This window comes from Leguminivora glycinivorella, chromosome 2 (genome assembly GCF_023078275.1).
Source record: "Leguminivora glycinivorella isolate SPB_JAAS2020 chromosome 2, LegGlyc_1.1, whole genome shotgun sequence".
NCBI lineage: Eukaryota > Metazoa > Arthropoda > Insecta > Lepidoptera > Tortricidae > Leguminivora > Leguminivora glycinivorella.
Window position 1 is genome coordinate 8,233,075 of NC_062972.1, and position 22,504 is coordinate 8,255,578.

Consider the following 22,504-nt stretch of genomic DNA (forward strand, 5'->3'; position numbering starts at 1 on the left):
CCACGTATCGTAATTAGAGATGGGCCGAATATTCGGTAAATATTCGGTATTCGGCATATTCGGCAAGTTTTTCAATGTTCGTATTCGGCCGAATAGTTCGGTTACATTGCCGAATATTTACCGAATAAACAAAGTAAATAAAATAGCGCAAGTTGTATTTCTGCATTCTAAGGAACTACCAAAGGGAGTTAAAAATGCGTTAAAATATAAAATACAATAATTTTGTGAAAGTAAAAATAACGTATCTTAAGAAAAAAAAAATTCTCTTGCACTAAATTATAGGAACATTAAGATAAATATGTGTACCCTTTACCAATCATTGAAACGTTTTTAACTTTAAGTCAGGATATAAAATATGGCTCAACCGAATATTCGGCCGAATGTTCGGTTCGGTATAGGGTTGTAAATACAAAAAAAAACAAATGTTTTTTTTTTCAGAATTGTGAAAAAAAAAAACATGAAAAAAAACCGAGCACCTTGGTTTTTTTTTTTCTAAAAATGGTTTTTTTTTTCAGATGAACAAATAATACGACAATAACGGTTTTTCGTGAGTTGTAACGTGTTTCAATAACAATAACGTAAATTTTAATTCAATTAACATTCAGTATACAAACGTTTATTGGGGAATCCCCGATGCTGTGTGTAGCGTGGGGAGGCGGTGATGTTGCCAACAGTAAAAAGTGATAACTACCAACTACAAATTTCGTAAATGTTATTTTTATAAGACCAGAAATTAAAGTTATATGATTAAATTCGTTTAATAGTTAACATTAAGTCTAAAAAACCGTATAAAAGTATTAACTACTTTCAAATTTTGAGATTTCGTACTTTAGAAAAAAAACATTCTCCAGAAAAAAAACCGTTTTTTTTTCACGGTTTTTTTTCATGTTTTTTTTTTCAAGCCAGAAAAAAACCGTTTTTTTGCAACCCTAGTTCGGTAACAGCTGAACCGAATGTTCGGCCGAATATTCGTATTCGGCAAAGTCCGTATTCGGCCCATCTCTAATCGTAATGACATTTTCAGTTTTTCATGGTATATATTTAACATAAATGGAGCGGTTACTTAAGCAATATATGTATAATGTAAATACTTTAGATATCTTCACATTAAAAGCTCAAAAAGTGGCGTGTTTAGGTATTATACATTTTAAGCGACTGAATAAACATTAAAAATATTTATGATATCCAGAATCACACACCTAACAGTAAAATACATATCTACACATTCCTTACATTATATCATATGAAATAAATGTAATAGATATTTAATAAAAAAATATTCTTTTTAGAGAAATTACTAACACATTAAATGAATACAATATACGTACATCATAGACTACATTAGATATTCAATTTACTTAATTTGTACCTATATCAATAATAAATTAAAGACATTGTCACCCCTTCACTTAATTAGCTGAGCATAACTTTGTACTAAGATCACCGCGTCACACATCATCCAAATTAATATGAATGCGTACTCTTAGTCACTAATGCGAACTCTTAGACAGTTGTACACCGCAACTACCCGCGGCCCCAACATGTGACATGACAAATACCAACTTAGGGTAAAACTTGTCTAATTTGACTAATGGATGGTAGTTATTGTCTTGGCGAATTAATGTGGTAAATTTATTGCATATTGGAGGAGTTACTACATGATTGGTTATTAGAATTTTATTGATCGCTTAAGGCACTTTTAGTTTAATTTGAAGTGTTAAGTGGCCCTCGCCTCGCTTAAAAGCTACTTTTCAAATTATTTTACACGATAAAAATCATATTTGTATTTTTAATAAAGAAAGGCAGCCATTTGAACAATTTTGTATTTAATTAATAAACTAATTTATTTTTGCCTCTTTTAAAATATGTTCATGGAATAAAATCAATTTCAGTTTAAAAATAGTGATGGAAAAGAGCGTAATCTAAATATTTATTTAAATTCGATTTTCAAATTATAGAATATACACCGGGTCATTAGAAAAGCATGGCCGTGCGTCCCAGCGCCCACGTCACCGCACTTTGTTTATGGCGACCCTACGTTGCGAAACGCAGCACAGTCATTGTAAACTTATAGTTCATTATTGTAACTTACGGACCTGGCAGGGTCAAAAGGCATGTCCTGTGACAAGTATTATATTTACATTGTAACTTTGAGGGACTTGGACCGGCGGTAGATTTGACGGATGGTGGATCAGGTTTCTTTCTGCCCTTATAAATTTTGCTTGTTTACTTAGTTCTTTAACAGTAGAGAAACTTCATTTGGACTTGATTACGTAGATATGTGATTTATTTTCTTTATATGCTACTGCATAATTGTATAAAAAAGATGTTTTTATTCATTATATACCTGTAGGTAATTAATTATATGTACTAATATAAAATGCAACATTCTACTTAAACATAAATAAGGCATGAGACCAGACAATTAGGTTTTTATCTAGATTCCTGAGCTCACTTATATAAATATCTTGAAACATTTTCTAATAATTACATACCTACATTTATTTATACTTGCAATGAATTATAAAAACGAATCGATCAGAAATCAAATTCCCTTTCAAGATACATTTACGATAACTTAAGTTTTGTTTTGATATTGTACGCGTCATATAGTGCGTGCCATGACAATGAATTATTGAACTATCGATAAATCTGTTATCGATTATCGACAGAATATTTATAAAAAAAATATCCCTATAATGTATACATAGTTGAATTGAATACACAGCTAACGTGCGTCAATCAATAACAATTTTCAAGGCAGTACATTAATTAATGATATCATGATTTATTTTGTCTATTATTCGTTTTGCACTTAGTGGGGCGCAACGCAAGTTGAAAAGCTCCGGGTTAATTCCTTGTTCTAGCAACAAAACTTAAATGACAAAGGCCTAAGTTAGTTAGAACAAGTTGCCAGGCTGGAGGCAAGCGTGCATAAACCATCGAGGCATCCGATTAAATTATTTAACGTCTTCATTCCCCGTGGTGAGGTTGCATGCCGGCATGCGGATGTGGGGGTACAGTGGTACACGGACGTTGCGTGTACCCCGGGTACCTTTACATTTTATAAGGAGCTTAGAGTTTGAATATAAGAATTGCAAATTTCAAATCAGAGGTTGCGTGCAAATGCAAAGTGCTGCGATATGATATTTTGAAAGTAGAAGTTAACACAAAATTGACAAGAATCCGTTTTGAATAGTTATAAATATAGGACGTTAATCTTTTTTTGTATTTCAGATGCTGTTTTTGATGCAAACTGGAAGATGCCTCTATCCCACTACTACTGATAATAAAAGTTCTAAAAGCAAGCTCCTTCAAACGAAGCGAAGGTAAAACCAATTCATAAAAATTAAACTTTAATTATCTCCCGGCTATAAAGCATCGCCACATTTAAGAGGGCACTAACTGTAGTATATTTAATATTAAAGATCTCAGGTAAGGAGCCTGCAGCTCTGCGATAAGAGCCCCTACCCTCCTAAGCTTTCGGGGGGCGCCTTAAGAGGCGGCCATACTTCAAATTGCGTTTTACTTAGATATCTAGTTTGATTCATAGCCCCCGTTATTGCATAAAAGGGCTTTGATAACATCTATGTGACTTACGTTTATGGTTGAAAAAATTGGTTGGTCCATACTTAAGTTCATACCTGGAACAAATAGAATAGAACATTAGATACTTATTTAAATTCAAATAAAAATAGTACTTACCTAGTAACAGAAAATGGTTACAAATGTTTTACAGACGCGTGCTGAATTTAAGTACCTAATCGGTACCGTTATACTGTGCTATCGATAGATAATCCGTTTAATTTAAACTTTACGCAAACGTATACCCAATAGGGTAATCAAATATAACAAAACACGTCGAATAGTTATAATCGATAGATTGGAAACATCGCCTGAAGCGAACGCGGCAGATTAAACATCCAGCGGCTAAATGTACGCGCGATAGTTTACCCGACGACCCGCGCGTATTAGCTGTATCCAACTAATGTCGATATTGTCGATACTCGATATGTCGATATTCGGCATTCGATATTTCGGTGTTCGGCGCCCGGCGATATTTACGGCGCGACGCATTAGTGTTCATTCGTAGTCAACAATAATCTTTGTTCCTTATTCGGTTACAATAAGGTTCCATACAAAACGTGAGAGTAAATTAGCACAGATGCCCTGATTCATTCCAAATTGGCTTTTCAGCGTGAAAAACGAACCGGTGCGGATTGGTTGAATGGGGAAAGGTTCTATTTGTGTTTTTTTTAGTTTCCGTTGCCGGCTAATTTACAATTAAGTAGGTAGCGAGCGGACTTTGGCGAAGTTTATCCCTCGGCGGTCATAGAAAACGTAATTAAGATGTCTTCGTTTATATTTAGTTTCTTTGTTTTCTACGATATAAACAAAGGAAATTTATTTTACAAAATCACATAAGTCTGATAAAATTATTATTAGCACCATACCTTCTTTAGAAATAGGTAATACCTACCTACTTATCATTCTGTTACTTTTCAAAACTCATTATCTTGTTCTAAAAACATCAGTATAGGTATTATATGGATTATTACAGCGGTAGTAAATATAAGATAACCAATTGGAAGCATCTCAAATGCAGCAGTAAATCAGAGACACGTACAGCACGTAGACACATAGACAGCGGCGGATACGAAATCGATACTCGCGATACTGTTCGATGTATGTTATATGGTTCATTCAGACGTGGCTGGTCGTTAAAAAAGCGACGCGCACTATGCGGGTTGGTATTTTGTGCATATTCGGAGATTATAGTTTAGGAATGTCAGACTAGCCAGAAATTAGAACAGAAATAATCGAAATATTTTGGAGCTTATATAATAGATAATAGTTTGGTAATAAAATTGCTCGTGCCAAGAATGGAGCGTAAATAAACACTGGCTTATTAGCTTAAAATATACCCCTGACCCTTTAGCACAACTTGCCTTGTCGCGCACGAGTCCATACATCAAGCGCGACTTCAAGTATGGACTCGCGCGCGACAAGGCAAGCTGTGCTACAGGGGCTGATGTTCGAAAAGTTTACGGAGTTTTTCTTCGGGACTACGGAGATATGGCTCTTTAGTTTCCTATATAAATATGTAAAAAACGACAAGAAGCGTATTACTTAATGCAATTAAAATGCTTTAAAAGCTAATCACAGTTTGGACCACGACAAAAGTTTAATTAAACAGACAGTACCTATTAATTAATTAACCGTAATGAAAATTGAACAAACATTTTTTGTTACAATTAAAGCTCAAATAGGTGCTAGTTATAAATCGCATGCGCAATTAAATAGCGTGTAATGGTGTCGAGGCGTCGAGATCGTTGGTAGCGGCCCGCCTTGATTGGTATCGCTTGACGCATGCAAGGTGTTAGAGCGGTTTCACAGGGTCCGATTCCATGTCGGACATCAAAGACAGTTGGAGAAAAACACACATTTTTGCATTAAATTTTCATTAGAACACTATAACCACCATTAAAATTTAATCAAAGAAAAAGTAGTAAGTAACCTTTTTTACTCCTTTGTGATTGTATCCGACATGAGATGGGAAAATCAAATGTGAGAACGATCTTAAGCGTAGGATACACAAACACATGCGGTGGTGCGAAACGCGCGGTAGCGGTAGTGCTTATAGTGTTGATAATTCGCGCACCGCTTGATCGCGCGAATATGCGCGAAACAGACCCGGTACCTACGGTACACTACTTGTTGATGAATAAAAACTGGTATTAAAAAAATCTGGGAATTGTTTGTTTTTGTACACGGATGGCTGGCTCGCGGTAGTTAAAACGTGAAAAAAATACATTAGATTTAATTGCGATAGGTACCTTTAATTATCAGCGTGCCTCTAATATGCTCCATTTTTAACCGACTTCAAAAAAGGAGGAGGTTCTCAATTCGACTGAATTTTTTTATTTTTATTTTTTGTATGTATGTTACTCGATATCTCCGAGAATTGTGGACCGATTTTCAAAATTTTTTTTTTGATCGTACGGTCGGGGTCTGATGATGGGATCCTGGAGAAATCGAGGGAACTCTTCAAATGTTATAGGCACATGTAATGTTTTTAGTGTATTTTTCAAAGGTACACCAGTATTTACGCCTGATGGTAATAATTTTATGTGGCTGAGCTAATGATGGAAGGTCAACTCCTCAATGGTTAGGAGTTAAAGGATAATTCTTTCACTAGTGTGCATATATTCGGACTGATACATATAATATCAATAGGAACCACTAAAAATCAACAAATAAATAAACTTTTTAACAAAAAATAAAACCGCCTTCAAAAATAAGCGCGTTACAAAACACGGAGAAACTAAAAAGCAAAAAAATAATAAACCTTTGAATTCAGATTTCTTATCGTATTGCAATAATCTAAACATCCAAATTATAAACAAATCAATTATTTTTGGAGTCGGTACCAGCCTGCGTATGGTTGGGTGGGGCAAACAGGCAATAGCAAGGCGACGAACAGGTCTGGTACCGACTACAAAAATAATTGATTTGTTTATAATTTGGATGTTTAGATTATTGCAATACGATAAGAAATCTGAATTCAAAGGTTTATTATTTTTTGCTTTTTAGTTTCTCCGTGTTTTGTAACGCGCTTATTTTTGAAGGCGGTTTTTATAACTTTTTTTTTATCTTTGAAGCCTCGCCACTTATTCGACTTTAGGTAAGCTACATTTTTTTTCTACACCAAAATAGATAATGGTTTTACCGTACCGGGTGCGAGCAGCCTACCGATGGCTATCGTGGGCAGGGCTCTAACGCTGCGATAAAGAAAGTCTGTAAATTTCGCCAACTTATTAACTACTAAGTGCTTGTTTTAAATTGGTCGTATAATCTGATTTGTTCCTAACCAATATTTATAGTGAGTGAAGTAGCGTAAAACTTAGCTCAATCACGGCCACGGCAGATTATTGGATATTTAACTAGTCATTGTTGAGCTTTATTAAGTTCTGAACTTAAGGGCTTATTTAGAAGATGAATCTTTAGAGCTTCAGTATTATAGGTAAGACTGGTCTTATAGTATGTATGATTAAATTCTCGTATAAACCTAAAGTTAAGTTACGTTGTTAGGTAGTATTTATAGGGGATGCAGAATACAGGCACTTGTTTAAAATAATTTGTGTGTTTTAATTATATGTTAAATCACAATTCAAATGTGGCACATACATTACAAGCAAACCAGGATAAATTGCGGTTGTCCGTTATTTTTAATGAACTGCAAATGATAGTCCGCGAAATTCGCAAATGTTGCAATTTCCAATAATGAACCGGATAAATTATCTTTAGTATAAATAATCCGTGCCAAAGGGTGGTTCGATGCGCCGGCACTGCAAATCACCCCCACCCCTCACCCCCACCGCGGCTGTCGACGGTAAATAAAGTTCACGTTTTAACAATAAAATGCATTTTCCGCAAATGCTCCCAGTGAATTATTGTCCGAGCTTTACGAGTTTAAAATTATTATGAGCACGTGAAATTTTCGATCTCGATAATGCACTATTTTCGATACATTACATTGAAAGTATTAACTACCGACGACCCCGTTTAATTGTGTCCAGGTCAGATATAAACAATGAAATTTGTATTCTATTTACTTCTTGCTGATATATAACTAACCATGACGGCGTGATTGCCTAAGTCCGCTGTGTAAAATAATAACAATCTTAGGTTTTGAAAGTAACAAGATCATAAAAAACATACAAAAATACGTAACCACTCATCGAAAACAAACCCTCCTCGTAAAGAAACACGTGAGTGGGCAACACACATTAATGTAGTTAAGGGGGACATTTTTTACAGATTTACCAAAACGCCCTACCGCATCCGGCGCCCTAAAAATAACACGTCACGTACCGACCCTGTAATACTTATAAAACATTTCCCGGAGGAAAACATTGTTTTATTACTAACAAAAATAGATCACGCAGCTGATGGAAAACCAATGGCGAGCGAGCACAGATGGCGACGGGAGCGCCGAGATAGCACAAATATGAAATACGGCATTCGATATTTGTCACTTGAATTATAACTCCCGGCGGAACCCCGGATGGGCGAAATTGCCACTCGCACCTCGTTTGTCGATGATCTACTTTTTTCGACCAAAGCGAATATTTTCTACGCCGTCCCGTTCATCGCGTGATTTTTCGGCCGGCCCGAATATTTCCTGCCGTACCGTTTGTTTCGCTGAGTAATGCGAACAGAACTTTTCGTGCTCTAATTTTAACTCGCTAAGGTATTTTTCATCGGGAATTACACACGCCAACGACTAACAAAGCATTTTAGATGGCGCAATTGTTTATTGTCTGATTAGTTTACAATCACAGATGTCATATATACCATAGATCAAGCAAACGTATCTACTTAGCGTGTCAAATGAACTCAGTGAAATCCACTGAGTTGTCCGTCTTTACTCGCAGCTTGCAGCTTTCGGGCGTCAATTTTTGTAAGTTGAATCAACCAAAACATAAAAAATGCCTCGTTACGTGATATTCAATTGCAACAACACAAAAATTATGAACTGAGACCTAGTACGAACGAATTTGTTTCTTCTATCCTGTGTTTACAAAAATCTAACCTAATGAACGATGTCCCCTAAAATCCCCAGATAGTTGTTTCCTAACACAAAGTTGTTTGATTTATTCTATCCTAATATTGCTGCCAATCGCCACCACCCGGAAGCAATAAGTAAATAAACCATATAATAACGGACAGGACACGGAGGAAACCAATTTGGTAGGTGTTTGTAAGTGTCAAATATGTTTGTGCACACCTATTTATTACGAGCATCCCTCACGTACGAGTAAATAACGGAGACACTGCAATAAAGTGAAAAGAGATACCCGAAAAGTACGCGGAACTGCGCCTTAACAGCACGATCGAGCAAAACGAAAATGATCCCTGATTTGCGAGCATTAGAGTTGTTTTCGTATAGTAGAATTGATCGAATAAACTCTTCAGCGTTAAGGCGGGTGTACACAAGTGGAAAACTCGGTGCGCCACGTGCGAATGATTCATGGCCGTCCCTTAATTAAAGAAGATTTTAATTGTATCGGATGTCTGTGAAAGCGAAAATAATGCACTCCTAAATTGGGGTTGGAATTCGGGAATTTATACTGACTCGGTGGAAATATTGCTTTGCGTGTTCAGCCTGCGGATCCAATCTGGCGGACCTTCGCTAGGTATTCGGTATAGGAAATGGATTTCATTTCAACGTACGTTTACACGAGTATTTAGAACGAAGCAAGTATTTATAGTCACTGTAGTATATTCAAGTTAATTAGGTACAGCCAAAAAATTGTAATGGATGGGAAGAAGAAGTTTTGAAATATGAAAATAGAAATTTTAAAACTTTCATTTCACAATTTACATGAAAACTAGATATTGTAAAAAAGAAATATCCAAATCTGATGGGTATCTCAATCTCAATTGATAAGCATGAAGCAACCTTCTTGGCCAACAAAAGTGTTCCTAAATCTCCGCAATTTTATAAAATCCTCATTTCCCGTGACTTAAAACGCCCTAAATCGAGTAAATTCATTTCCTTTACATAAACCCAAGCTGCCGCTTCAATATCTCTCTTAATTACAAAGCTTTTGTTAGACGTATCTGATCTATGTAAACAAGGAATGTTTTAAATGGGAACAAACACGGCTTGGAATAAGCAAAACTCCTTTAATGAAAGAATACCTAAGGGTCGGGCGCGACACTATTTAATTGCTTCAGTTAATTGCATAATGCCTGCAGCAAAGGGGTTAGTTATTTATATGCGTGTTTTGATAAATTGTGAACGAAGAAAAACTGCTTTTAATAAAGAGTTACTTTCCTATACTCTTTATGTATGAATTGGCACTCGTTTCATTTGTATACATTACCTTATTCATGTGCAAGTGCCTAAAACTAATGATCAAAATAAATATGATGTAGTAGTAGTAGTAGTAATACTAACCTCTTTTTTGTACAATTAATAACAAAAAACACAGTCATTATAGTAAAGTATGATGTATTAGTGAATATAATAAAACTTAAATCTGATAAACAGGAAAAGAGTGTAAAGACAAGGAGAAACTCGAAGCTCTGGAAAGCATTAATAAAATAAAAAATTATAATTTTGAAAAAACCCCCGACCGCGACCTAGTGGACCGATTTTCATGAAACATGGCTAAGAACACTCCCGACTAACACAGCTTTCAAATAAAAAAAAACTAAATGGAAATCGGTTCATCCGTTCAGGAGCTACGATGCCACAGACAGACACACACACAGACAGACAAACAGACAGACAGACAGACAGACAGACGGACAGACAGACAGACACGTCAAACTTATAACACCCCGTCGTTATAGCGTCGGGGGTTAAAAATATTGGAACGTAACGACTTACTTACGAAAAACCAATATTTAGAAGAAATCAAGTGAAGTGACTGGTCAGTAGTAATTTGATACAAAAATATAAAAAATAAAATAAATAATATAATTTAGCCTATATACGTTCCACTGCTGGGCACAGCAATCAATCAATCAATCAATCAATCAATCAATCATTTATTTGCAAGAATACTTAATTGTAGTTACAGGTTGTTCTTGTAAGAATTTTCAGTCACAGTATTCTATCGTGGTTAAACGATGTGCAAATATTAAAGAAACAAAAAAAGCTACTAATACATAACATTAGGATTACATTAGAAAATTATCATTATTATTTATTACGGTACATTGAATATAATTTAATTTGAATTAGACATTGATTACCTACTTATTAATATTATTATGTTCAATATATTCCTTTACACTATAAAAGCATTGTTCTAACAGAAAACTTCTCATTTTCTTCCGAAAATCAGTTGTTTTTAAACATCTTATATCATTGGGAGCATTATTATACAGTAGAATACACATATTATATGCATTATTTTTGTATATAGCCGTGTTGCATCTTGGCTGATATATCAGGTTTTGATATTGAGATCTCTGTGTTCCTGAGAAGAACTCTGATCTCATTTTAAATATGTCTGGCCGATCTCTTACAAATAGGCATGCTTTTAAAATATACATACTAGCTAATGGCAATATTTTTAATTCCTTAAAAAGTGGTCGGCAACTGTCTATTACCCATGCGCCAAGTATTGCACGGATGCATTTTTTTTGTTGCAGTAGGGCTCTTTCGGCATCAACAGAATTACCCCAAAGTAGCAAACCATAATTGAGCACCGAGGACACATAGCCATGATAGGCTGTGAGCGCCGCTGCAGTATTCACAGTATCTTTAAGTTTTCTCAGAGCAAATACGAATCTATCTATTCTGCTGCAGACATAATCGATATGTTTTTTCCAATTAAGGTGCTGGTCAATATATAATCCCAAAAACTTAATATGTTCACAATTTGATATACAATGGCTATTATAATTAATATTTAATTGCAATGGATTACTGTTATATGAATGAAATTGAATAAAAAATGTCTTTTCTATATTTAAATTTAAATTATTACAGATTGTCCAATTATTTATGTCAGCTAATGTATCATTTATATTATTCTCGTATTCATGAATATTATCTCCCTTTATCAATATTGTAGTGTCATCAGCGAATAATATGCATTTGTGGGGAATAGTAAGAGGAAGGTCATTTATATAGACTAAAAATAAAAGGGGGCCCAAATTGCTCCCTTGAGGCACTCCAGTTTTAATTTCACGAAAATTTGAACGATATTTGACTTTGACATAATGATTTTTCATTTTTTGAATTTTAACAATTTCTGTACATTGTTTCCTATTCGATAAATAACTTTTAACCCATTCTAGTGCTACGCCTCTTATTCCATAACATTCAAGTTTCCCGAGGAGTTTATCGTGGTTTACGTAGTCAAAGGCTTTACTTAGATCCAGAAACAAAGAAACTACAGGTAATTTGCCATTTATACACTCGGATACATGCTTCACAAGCTCAAAACAGGCCAACTCAGTTGAAAGGCCTTTCCTAAAACCGAATTGCTCCGGTTTCAGCAAATTGTTTCTCTCTAAAAACCCTGTTAATCTCTCACATAAAGCTTTCTCAAAAACTTTTGAGATAACGGGAACAATTGTTATTGGCCTGTAGTTGTTAGGATCGCTGCGTTCGCCTTTCTTTAATAAAGGCTTAACAACAGATAATTTCAATTGGTCTGGAAAGATGCCCTGAGAAAACGATAAATTGATGATATGAGCTATAGGTTGACATACACAATTAGCAATTAATTTAAGGATTCTTGAGGTAATGTCGTCATAACCACAAGCCTTACTATTATTTAAAGTAATTATCAGTTTATAAACTTCATTTGAATCTACAGGATGTAAAAATATCGTGGAAGGATAATTGCTTATGTTGTCAATTCTATTTGCCTGATTACGATTCATAGCAGATTGTACTGAGGTAATGTCGATAAAATAATTATTAAATAAATTGCAAATATCTAGAGGATCTTTGAATGTCTTATTGTTAAAATTCACATAATCAATTTCATTATAATTATAAGCACTAGACGAATTAGCGGAGATGACATCCCACGTAGCTTTACATTTATTTTTATGATTTGATATGTAGTTGTTATTATTAATTGTTTGTGACTTTGTAATGCATTTTCTCAATAATTTCCTATATATTTTAAATTTCATTCTGTTTCCCAATTTATTTGTTTTTTCTAATTTGTATCTGAGATATAACTTACGCTTTGTCTGACAGGACTTTCGTATACCTTTAGACAGCCACTTAATTTTTTTGTTCTGATTGTTTACCTTTACCTTGATGACTGGGAAGCAGAGATTATAAAATAAGCACAGAACTTCGTAAAACAAAGTGAAAGCCACTGACAGATTGTCAGAGGATAATACATCAGAGAATGATAAGGCAGACATACAATGAACAAATTTAGCGATATTTTCTTGATTTAAATCTCTTTTATAGTCGAACCAAGTCAGACATTTATTTTTCCCTTTTACATTAAAAGTAATCGTTTGTGCCATATCATGGTCAGATAAACACAGTCTATGTGTAAGTGCTTCAACTTTTTTAACATTACTGGCTATTTGATCTATACAAGTATTTATTCTGGTAGGCGAATTTATATGTAATGTTAAGTTGTAGTTTCTAATTGTTGTCTTAAGTTCTTTTGCAAAAGGACCATTTTTTAATATATCAATGTTCCAATCCCCACAAAGGACAATTTTTTTATTCTTATATTTAGTTGTCAATCGAGAGAGTAGAATATTAAGTTTATGAATAAAAATTCCAATGTGAGATTTGGTTTGTTCTGGGATTCTGTATATGGCAAAGACAATAACATTCAAACCGATAACTTCTATTCCGCAACACTCAAAGTAATAATTTGCAGCCAAATTTGATTCGATTTCAATTTTTTTAAACTGGAGTTCTTTGTGAACGAAAATAGCCGTTCCACCTCTACAAGTGTTTCTACAAAAGAATGCTCCTGGTTTAAAATTTTCTATTTTTACATTTTTTTCTGAGCCTTGCTTAATAAAAGTTTCACTTAGACATACAATGTCTACTTCCTGTGATTTATCGTAAAAGTCTTGTAATGCAATGTTTAACATGTCAATTTTACTATTTAGGCCTCCAATGTTTTGGTGCATAATCCTTAATTTACAGTCAGAAGTCGTGTTACTATACACTTCATTTTCAACTTTACTGACGAAAAAACTGAGATGACTCTTTCTGGTTACAGTAAGAAGAGCAATACTCCAAAGAGTGATCAATGTCTATATCATTTTTAATGACTTCTATCAATGTACTAATGTCTTGGAATATTGTATATAAGCCATATTTGTTGATGCGCCCTGATCTCAATTGGAACATTTCATGATCATATGTAAGGTTGCGATTACTATCTAGAAGATAAACGTAACTATATTTTGAATTATCATTAAATAATATTTGATTAAACAATTCTATTCTCCAATTATACATATTGCTGTAAGAACCAATGTTAAATGTTGGGTAACATATTATAATATTTGTATGCGATAGTGTGTTTGTAATATTCCTTATGTACAACACCAAATTGTCGTAACACTGAGATTTTTTAAAATCCTCTTCACCTATAAATATAATGCAGAAATCTTCCTTAGTATAATCAGACAATTTATTTTCTAGTTTGGGTAGAAGATTTCGCACCCCAACATCAGGATAAAGATAATGACAAATACTGTAATTACCCAAAACCTTATTAGCAGTATCTAACATATTATTGTACTTATTTGCACTAATCATACAAATCTTATTGATTTTAATATTGCTATGAGACTCCGTCTTAAAATTATTGCTGGCAACACCTGGAGACAAACTTGTGACGTGATCGTGATCGTGATGCTCTGTGTCCATATTTTCTTTATGTCTTTTGTCGTCCTCTGTTGTCTGTGGTACGGATTCGCCTTCGATTGTAGCCAAATTATCCCCGTTTTCTAAATCTTTAACTAGTTCAGTGATGGAACGAGGATTAGCAAGAACTTGTAGCTCTTTGAGACTGTCATTTTGCCTGGTTGCGTTTGCATCTGGTGAGAAGACAATTGAAGACTTGTTTGTGTTCTTACGACGTTTTTTCTTCCCGGATTTACAAATTTGTTCGAGATTTGCGACTTGATTTTTTAAATTTTGTATTATATTATTAAGTGTTTTGTTTTCAGTAAGTAGGTTTTCTATTTCATTGTCTGAGATTGCCAACTTATCTTGCAGTTCCTCCACTTTTCTCTGTAACATTTCAATTTTTTCTCGTAGCCCTTCACCAATCTCTGGACAGCTTCTATTTATTTTGCTCCGGTCTTGAACTGAGTTTGGGGAAGAAGATATGTCAAGGTCATCATCGTCTGGTAGAGAATCGAAAGAATTCTTTGTGGATACCTGAATTTTTGTTTTTGGCTGTGAAACTTGTGAGCAACGATTATTCTCTGATCTAGGAGATGGCGATATGCTTATGTGTTTATTTTTCTTGGTAATTTCTAGTGTTTCCTTGGATTTGCAGCAATTTTGACATGTCCAGTTTTCTTTCAAGTCCTTGGTCATGCTTTTGAATTGTGCATCGGTGATTAATGTACATGAAACATCATACGTATTACCACATAAGCGGCACTTTAGAAACTGCCTCGTTTTGATGGTATTTTTACAGTTAGCACAATTAATCGGTATTTTCTTCGGTGGCATTGTATTATTTTAATATTCCGTAGCTAATATAAACAATATAATTTGATTACAATAACTATCCTCGTAAATGCCTTGTTGATAGTAGAATCGTTTCTGAACGCACCCAGTCAGTACGAGATGTCACGCGGAAGCGCGGAACGGAACGTCAGATGTCAAAATGTCAAAACAAACTCGCCAAATACCGCTTTTATCTCTTCTTAATTTAATTTGTGGTTCAGTTAATTTAAATTGTATATATGTGTGTGTGATGAAGTTCTGTGAATCCAAATCTTAATTCTTCAATTCTGTGAAATAGTGGCTCACCGGTGTATAGATTTATAGGATTTCCAATCAGCTGTATCTTGCTCCATTCTTTAGCACAGCAAAACGTATGTATATCAAAGTATTTCACCTTTTTTCATTTACTAAAGTTCTCTACCTCTACTAATAACTGTTTACGTTCACGCACACGCACACAACACGGAGCGTCACCGATTGTACACTCGGCTAGCGGCCCTGATGACGGAAGCAATGTAACGAGCCTGTAAAGCCTGTACTTCATTACATTACAACAATAGCGCCCGGCCCCAAGCCACGACACTGGATAAATTCGGTAAATTCACTGCCGGCGCCCGGAAAATTGGGTGAAATCGATTTAAATATCTCGAATGTGACGGCTTATCTCGATGGAAGTTAACCCGTAGAGGCGACCTACTGTGAATGGCGGTGGATTTACGTCCTCGTGCCAATGGCAGAGCTGAGAGAGTTAATGGTTGATGAATCGAAATTGTACATTAGGATATAAAATATATACATTTTATATTTTTACATTCCTGTTACATGAGCTAATATTAATTAGATATGTAATGTTATGTTAATAACGCGTGGAATAACAAAAAAATACTGTTTCGGTCTCCCATAAAACTTAACGTAACTTTTTTCCTACCTACGATACAATTTGGTCCATGTAGCATACACACTTTTCAGTCATCTTCTAATGAGTCGCAAACTTTTACTGTAGCCAATCAAAAAGTGCCAATTAAGAAAGTACGGATCAGAGTCCGCGGGATCTTGATAGGGCCCGTAGGAAGGTCTACCCGAGGCGGCAGCACGCGAACAGATACATTTACCTTACTGTAGCTTTCTAATTAAAGAAAACCCCTCTATTATAACTTAACACTTTGTTGTAGGTGAAACAAAAGGTTCCGATCTGATATTTAAAGAACACGTTAGCCTACAACTTAATCTTGAAATTCTTGAGCCTGATTTTTTTGTTTCCAGGTGATAGGTATTTTCATAATATGAATGAAAAAGAAAGAACACATTATTTCGTACAATTTTTGTGACCATATTTAGATTTCTTAATATGTATATTACCAATGTCTTGTGTTGATATTGATATTATCACCATATTAAGTCCAGAATAGGTAAAAGTTGTCACTGGTTATACCTAAAGCTGCAAAAAGATGTCCCTATACTTTCTTCAAAATTTTCACATACTCAGTTTGCTTTACACGGCAAGGTAGAATATATCCACTGCAACAAATTATCAATCAGGTCTAAATCGCAACGGCAATTTCGCTAGCCCCCAAAGACCCCAAAGCAAGTGAAGCCTGCTTAACTCAATCTAATAGAATCACCTCGGATTGCTTTCCGATATTTACCGATTTTTCCCCTCTCCGAGATTTTTCGGTACCAGGAATAGGCGTGTATCGGTATACGGAAACGAGTAGGGTCGCGGAGTACATAACCTTTGTAATTAGCAATTGGTTGAAGGTGCTACTTTTCTACTTCGGTATTTGTTTCAGATACAGTTCCAATGTTATCGAGATTTTTTTTGTCAAAAATAAGTTTAAACCCAATATGGATTAGTTCATCTTTTTAAATTTTATTTATCTTAAGTAGTTTGTCTTATCCAATCTTATATACAGCGTAGCCTTGTGGCTGCAGAGTGTAGCAGAAATTTCCATGCAGCGGGGGGTAACTTGACTCGATCTCGAACTTACTTTAGTTTAGTTTACACATATATATATACATAAAAACTCAACACCGTATTTTTCTAAAGGACAAAATGAAAAAGAAACCGCATGTTTAGTGTTTACTAGTATTACCTGCGTTGTCCATGTTCACTGCTGAACACGACCATGCTTTCGTAAAACAGTGGTTCTAGTAGTTCAGAAAAAAGTAAATTCACTGAATAGATAATGTAAAATAGACCCGTTGCATTACTTGACCATGTGTACATGGCAGATGGACCCAAGTTTATTTAAGTATAGAATAATTCTTAAATAAAAGCGTACTTCTTATGGCAGTTACAACACAAAAAATTGTAAAACTGCAAAACAAAACGAACCCTCAGATATAGTTGTCGCGATAACCAAGGAGTCTTAAATAAATAAAGAGAATAATTCAATTGCGCACAGTAAGTTTATTGGATTGATCATGCGCAAATATTTATCGATGGGGTCGGCAGATAGGGTCACAATTTATTGTAAAGCAAAAACAGTCGTAGGTAAGTTGACAAAATGACGGGAGCAATCAGACAAATTGGCTCCAGCCCTAACCGAATTAATATACGAAGGTTTTCTCAGGGAAACCACTTTGCTAAGAAAATATTGGGGATGTGTAGTCATACTGCCGTCGATTTATATTATTTATTGATAGGATATCCAGACATTCTCGTACGGCATTTAAATAACTCATTGCGTGCTAACGTTTCGTTATTTTTTTTAAGGTTTATTTACTGACTAAAACAATTCGCCGAGAAGATTGTTTACATAAAAACATTTAGCCGTTTTCTTGAAGACACGCCGTACATTTCCCTACATGCGCGTGAATAAATTGCACAAATCCACCTTTACTTTAACATAAGCAGTAGCTATGGGGAAGAATTGCGTTTTTGCCTCGTCCCGGGTAAACGGTGCTTAAGAAATTTATTAGGGGATGAATTGAGTTTAAGATATGTTTCTCTTGAAACCTAAAGCTGTTTGTATGTACAAACTAATACATACATCTAATGTATGAAATGGCTAATGTGATGAAGGAGACAAAAGGTTGTTTTGATAATTTACATAGGTTGAACTTGAACTACTTATCAATCTACTGACTGATTGGCGAAATTGAAAACACAGATGAAAAGTATAAAGTAACGGTTTTAATGAACACGATTTTGATCAGCTTTCTCGATTATTCTGGCAATTAAAAGACGCAAAATGCACGAAAATTGTAAATGTAAATTTCAAATCTCCTCCACACTTCATAACTTAACCAAAAACTCGCAATAAACAACATCTGCTTAAGAACTTCTGATCCCCGCCCCCCGCCATACAAAAACTTATTATGTAATTAGAAGAAAGCCTTTAAACGCGGACTAATCACGAATTAATGAGTTGTACCCTGGTGCTATGCTCCTGCTGTGCTAAGGAGGTCGTCAATTATGGTGGGTTGCACCCCTTTGCGATAAGCGGGGTAGAGATAGGAATAGAATTCGAGCAGTGACATTTGAACTCGATATTCTCGATCGATTTAAATAATTCGGATTCTGTTTTGAGGACTTATCTGTTTACGAACTTCTGATCCCCATCCCGAAAAACTGATTATGTAATTAGAAGTCAATGCGGACTAGTCATCACGAATTAATGATCACCCTGGTGCTATGATAGCTCCTGCTGTGGTAAAGAGGTCGTCAATTATGGTTGGTAGCACTACCATCCCTTCGTGATAAGCTCGGTCGGTATAGATAGGAACGGAAACCGAGCAGTAACATCTCGACCGATTTAAATGATTGGAATAATTTTCGAGCTTTCTTCTCAAAATCGTAAAATCGATTTATTTGATTGAACGATTAAATTCAAATATGTATAATGTAATAATTATTTTTAAAATAAATGATTACACATGATAAATTCTATACTTACGTAAAACTGGAAAAGAATTAACTAGAAGGAGTAGTGACCAAAGAAAAATAATTTGTGAGACCGATTAGAGGCCCGACTAGTTTCGAAAGCTCTATTTTAATTTAAGTTTAACGCAAGTATACGTATGACTTTTTATGTATTTGAAGTTTTGTTTTTCCTAGCTTCGTAACTCAACATTAATCAGGTTACCAATTTGCCAAGTATAGGCGTTCGGAACGGGCGGGTAACAAACGGCCCTTTAACTGTTGTTGCAGCGCCTAACGCTTCCGCTCCCAAGCCGCACTTTGATTTGTTGTTCCGTTCCACTAAGTTACGTCTTCGGCTTTGAGATATTCCCCACACCATATGCTTCGGGTTTATACAGGGATTCGGTTTCGAATTCATCATAATTTGCCATTCGGATCAGCCTGTGAATAAAATATTTTAACAGCAACGAAAAAACAACGAGCAGAATATTATTTAGCGCAGTCTACAATTTGAATGAGATCCTAAACGGGGTCTTTGTTGTTATGCCATGAATATAAATCGTGATAAATTCCACGCGGCCCGGCGGAGGGGCGGGAGGCAGCCTCAAGGGCTTTTCTTAAAAATAACTTTTGTCAGGGCAATTCGGAGGAGCGCCGCGATTTATGGAAAGGTGGTGTCACCCCGGTAATTAGTTTTTAACTAGTTCTGATAAGGGTCCGCTGTGTTTTATGCCCGAACAGCCATAATTTAAGTAATGTCCCGGTTTAAGGATGAGTTAAATTTACAACTTGCAACATCTGCGGTCACCAGTTAGTACTTAAATCTGCGTGACCGAACACCAAAACAAACTTAACGGACTAATAAACTATTCCTCTAAACAAAAGCGTTTCCGACCAATTGTCCCGGAATGTCACAATATTGTTATTTTTTCCATATTTCGCGCGTTTGTGGGCCGTCATATCACATGGGCATATGATTTACGGCCGGGAGCAAAAAAAGAAAGTTCTCCGAAGAAACTTCTTTTATTCTCGGAGAAAGTTGCGTAAAAACTGGAGGCGCTTAGAAAAAAGCAATTTTCTAGCTCAGGTGTGTAAGATGTTCTTTATCTAACTTTGCATCCGAACAGCTTTGTTTATGGCGGCACATTTTTTCGAAGTTTTGAACATTTTATTACACTGTACCGTGAAACGGAGCGCGGAACGCTTTTTATTACTGACGCCGTTACGCACCTTTTAAAAAGCCGACTTTGCAAAGGAATATGACGTTTTATGAGTATTGCACAATGGGAACCGCTACCTGTCTTTTGTGTTTTGTTTACCGTTACGTAACATAACTGATAATGAAAAATTAATAACAATAGGCTAATATTTTTAAGTAAAAACATGTCTGAAACGGCACCCTTTTAATGAACACCGAGAATATAATTTGAAATACTCTTTATGGCGGGCATAATGTAACCAAGTGGGCCAAAAAATGGCTGTCACCGTCTGGCGTACTGCATTAGCATGAAGGGTGTGAGGCAAGGAGGCTTTATCAGGAGGGCCTTTCCTGAGGGAGGGCCAAATAATGCGATATTGCTCGTTTGTGCGAGCTCCTATTTATCTATTAAAAAACGCGAGATTTACGCGAGAATATAGAAAACTTTCGCAAGTTTATGTTGTTCCGCCGCTCCGGGATAATATAAAAGATTGATGCGTGTTATTTTAGTCTCGTGGAGCGTAGTATACAGGCCATGTTTTTTTATGTTGACTCATCATTGTGAGGATGATGTATAAAACAACATATACTACTTATTTAGGTACACTTATTGTAAATTCTACTACGACATCGCTACAAATGCTGCTGTCTAGTACATAATTTTAGATTGAATAAAATTAACTGCCGCCTAACCTCATTTCACCGAATAATTGCCGTGCCTAAACGCTTACGAAAATTCTATTAAACCCGCTCCATTTTATCATAAAGACGTTAGTATTACAAAAGCCGTGTTGTCAGATCTGTCCAAGTGTCCAGTCACGACACGGCGTGAATTCCAAGTCTGCTGTCGATCTTAGGGGTGTCGTTACAATGGCTTACCAAAGAGCTAAAGCTTAGTCGAACCAGTATATTAGCACTCTCTAGCTATTATGAACTCCTGGTCACGCTACGCTGGTTCTATCATTCCCGGTCAACCCGTATTCGCGCGACTTCGAGTCCGGCCTGACTTATTATTTTCACCACTGACAAAAACGCTTGCGCTCACCAGTATAGTCACTAAAACTTCTTTTAATCCTCCTAAAGTTAAATGTATACTGGTTTTTCTAAAGCAGACTAGCATTCAGAATGCAGTCTGACTGACAGCCTGAGAATGGTAGCGGTCAGTGGACTACGAAGGACGCATGTATGAGACACTGAGAAAAGGCTTGGCTTATTAACACTTTGTGCAGGTATTGTGGAAACCCCGGTGGAATAGTTATCAATGCCATCCTGCCAGTTTTTTTTTAACTATTAATGATTATGGCTATTTCTTATATATAAAAATATATTTTAAGTAAAATAAACTACTTTAAAAGCATTCTTAGACCCATTGCATATGGTCAAACTTTATTGTTACATGTCAATACTACGGTTTCCAATAGATAAAATAAAATTAGACAAATTAGGCTTTATACCCCAAAATAATTAACAAAACAAAATAGTCTCGCGCGGTTGGTTAATAATCTATCGTCAAAATTAATAACAGCGCCTCTTAATTAAGAATAGCCTACTATCGTAACCCATATTTTTTCCTAATTAGTCTAACTGTTAAAATATCAAGTAGGTAACGGCATTGTTCACTGGTGACAAATAATACCGGATAATACTACACTATCGTGTGTCCGGCCGAATTTAACACTGTGCCGAGCCAATATTCCCCATTTTACCCTCAGTTTCAAAATGACTTATGTACACTATTGCACAGTCAAAGTAAAGACCTTTAGGAATGCAACGATATGTTGATAATAAACATGCATCACAGGGCCTACAATAATACCTAGCCATTATATCTGTTTCGACTAAATTGGTATAATTTAGATACTTGATATCCTGTTTAAGTATATCAGACTTTTATATATAAAATTAGATCACTTGAGTCGAAGTTAAATTATATAGACTAGTTCTAAAAATTTTCAACACCTTGGGTTTAAGGGTTTAATTTTCTACTTTAATTTCCTTTTCCTTGAAATATTCATGATTTTTTTTTTGTCGAAGGAGTCTCACATGGTTTTCATCGATTTGTAACAAGATTTGAGTTGGAACTCCTAAATTTACACTACAGATAAATAAGACTAACGGTCCTCGTTTCTTCAATCTTTTGAAGTTATTTTATAAAAAGACAAAAGAACCTAATTCATTTCAATTTTGCTTCTGATGCGATAGATTTAAAATACCTAGACCAAATGTGATTTAA

The 22,504-nt window shown here is 35.3% G+C and overlaps 1 protein-coding gene and 1 long non-coding RNA gene across 3 annotated transcripts in view; one reads left to right on the forward strand and one right to left on the reverse strand.

The window, feature by feature from the left end:
- The window catches only part of LOC125236137 (homeotic protein ultrabithorax), a 216,207-nt gene that overhangs the window by 139,727 nt on the left and 53,976 nt on the right, over positions 1 to 22,504 (reverse strand). The window contains exon 2 of one of the 2 annotated variants that reach the window (XM_048142838.1): positions 3,633 to 3,644. The exons of the other annotated variant lie outside the window; for it this stretch is intronic. Within the exon in view, the coding sequence (XP_047998795.1) occupies positions 3,633 to 3,644 (12 nt within the window). The remainder of the gene's footprint in view (positions 1 to 3,632; positions 3,645 to 22,504) is intronic. 2 annotated transcript variants of the gene reach the window in all.
- Positions 1 to 22,504, forward strand: part of LOC125236158 — a 76,618-nt gene that overhangs the window by 31,532 nt on the left and 22,582 nt on the right. The window contains exon 3 of the long non-coding RNA XR_007178173.1: positions 3,238 to 3,329. This is a non-coding gene — a long non-coding RNA (uncharacterized LOC125236158). The remainder of the gene's footprint in view (positions 1 to 3,237; positions 3,330 to 22,504) is intronic.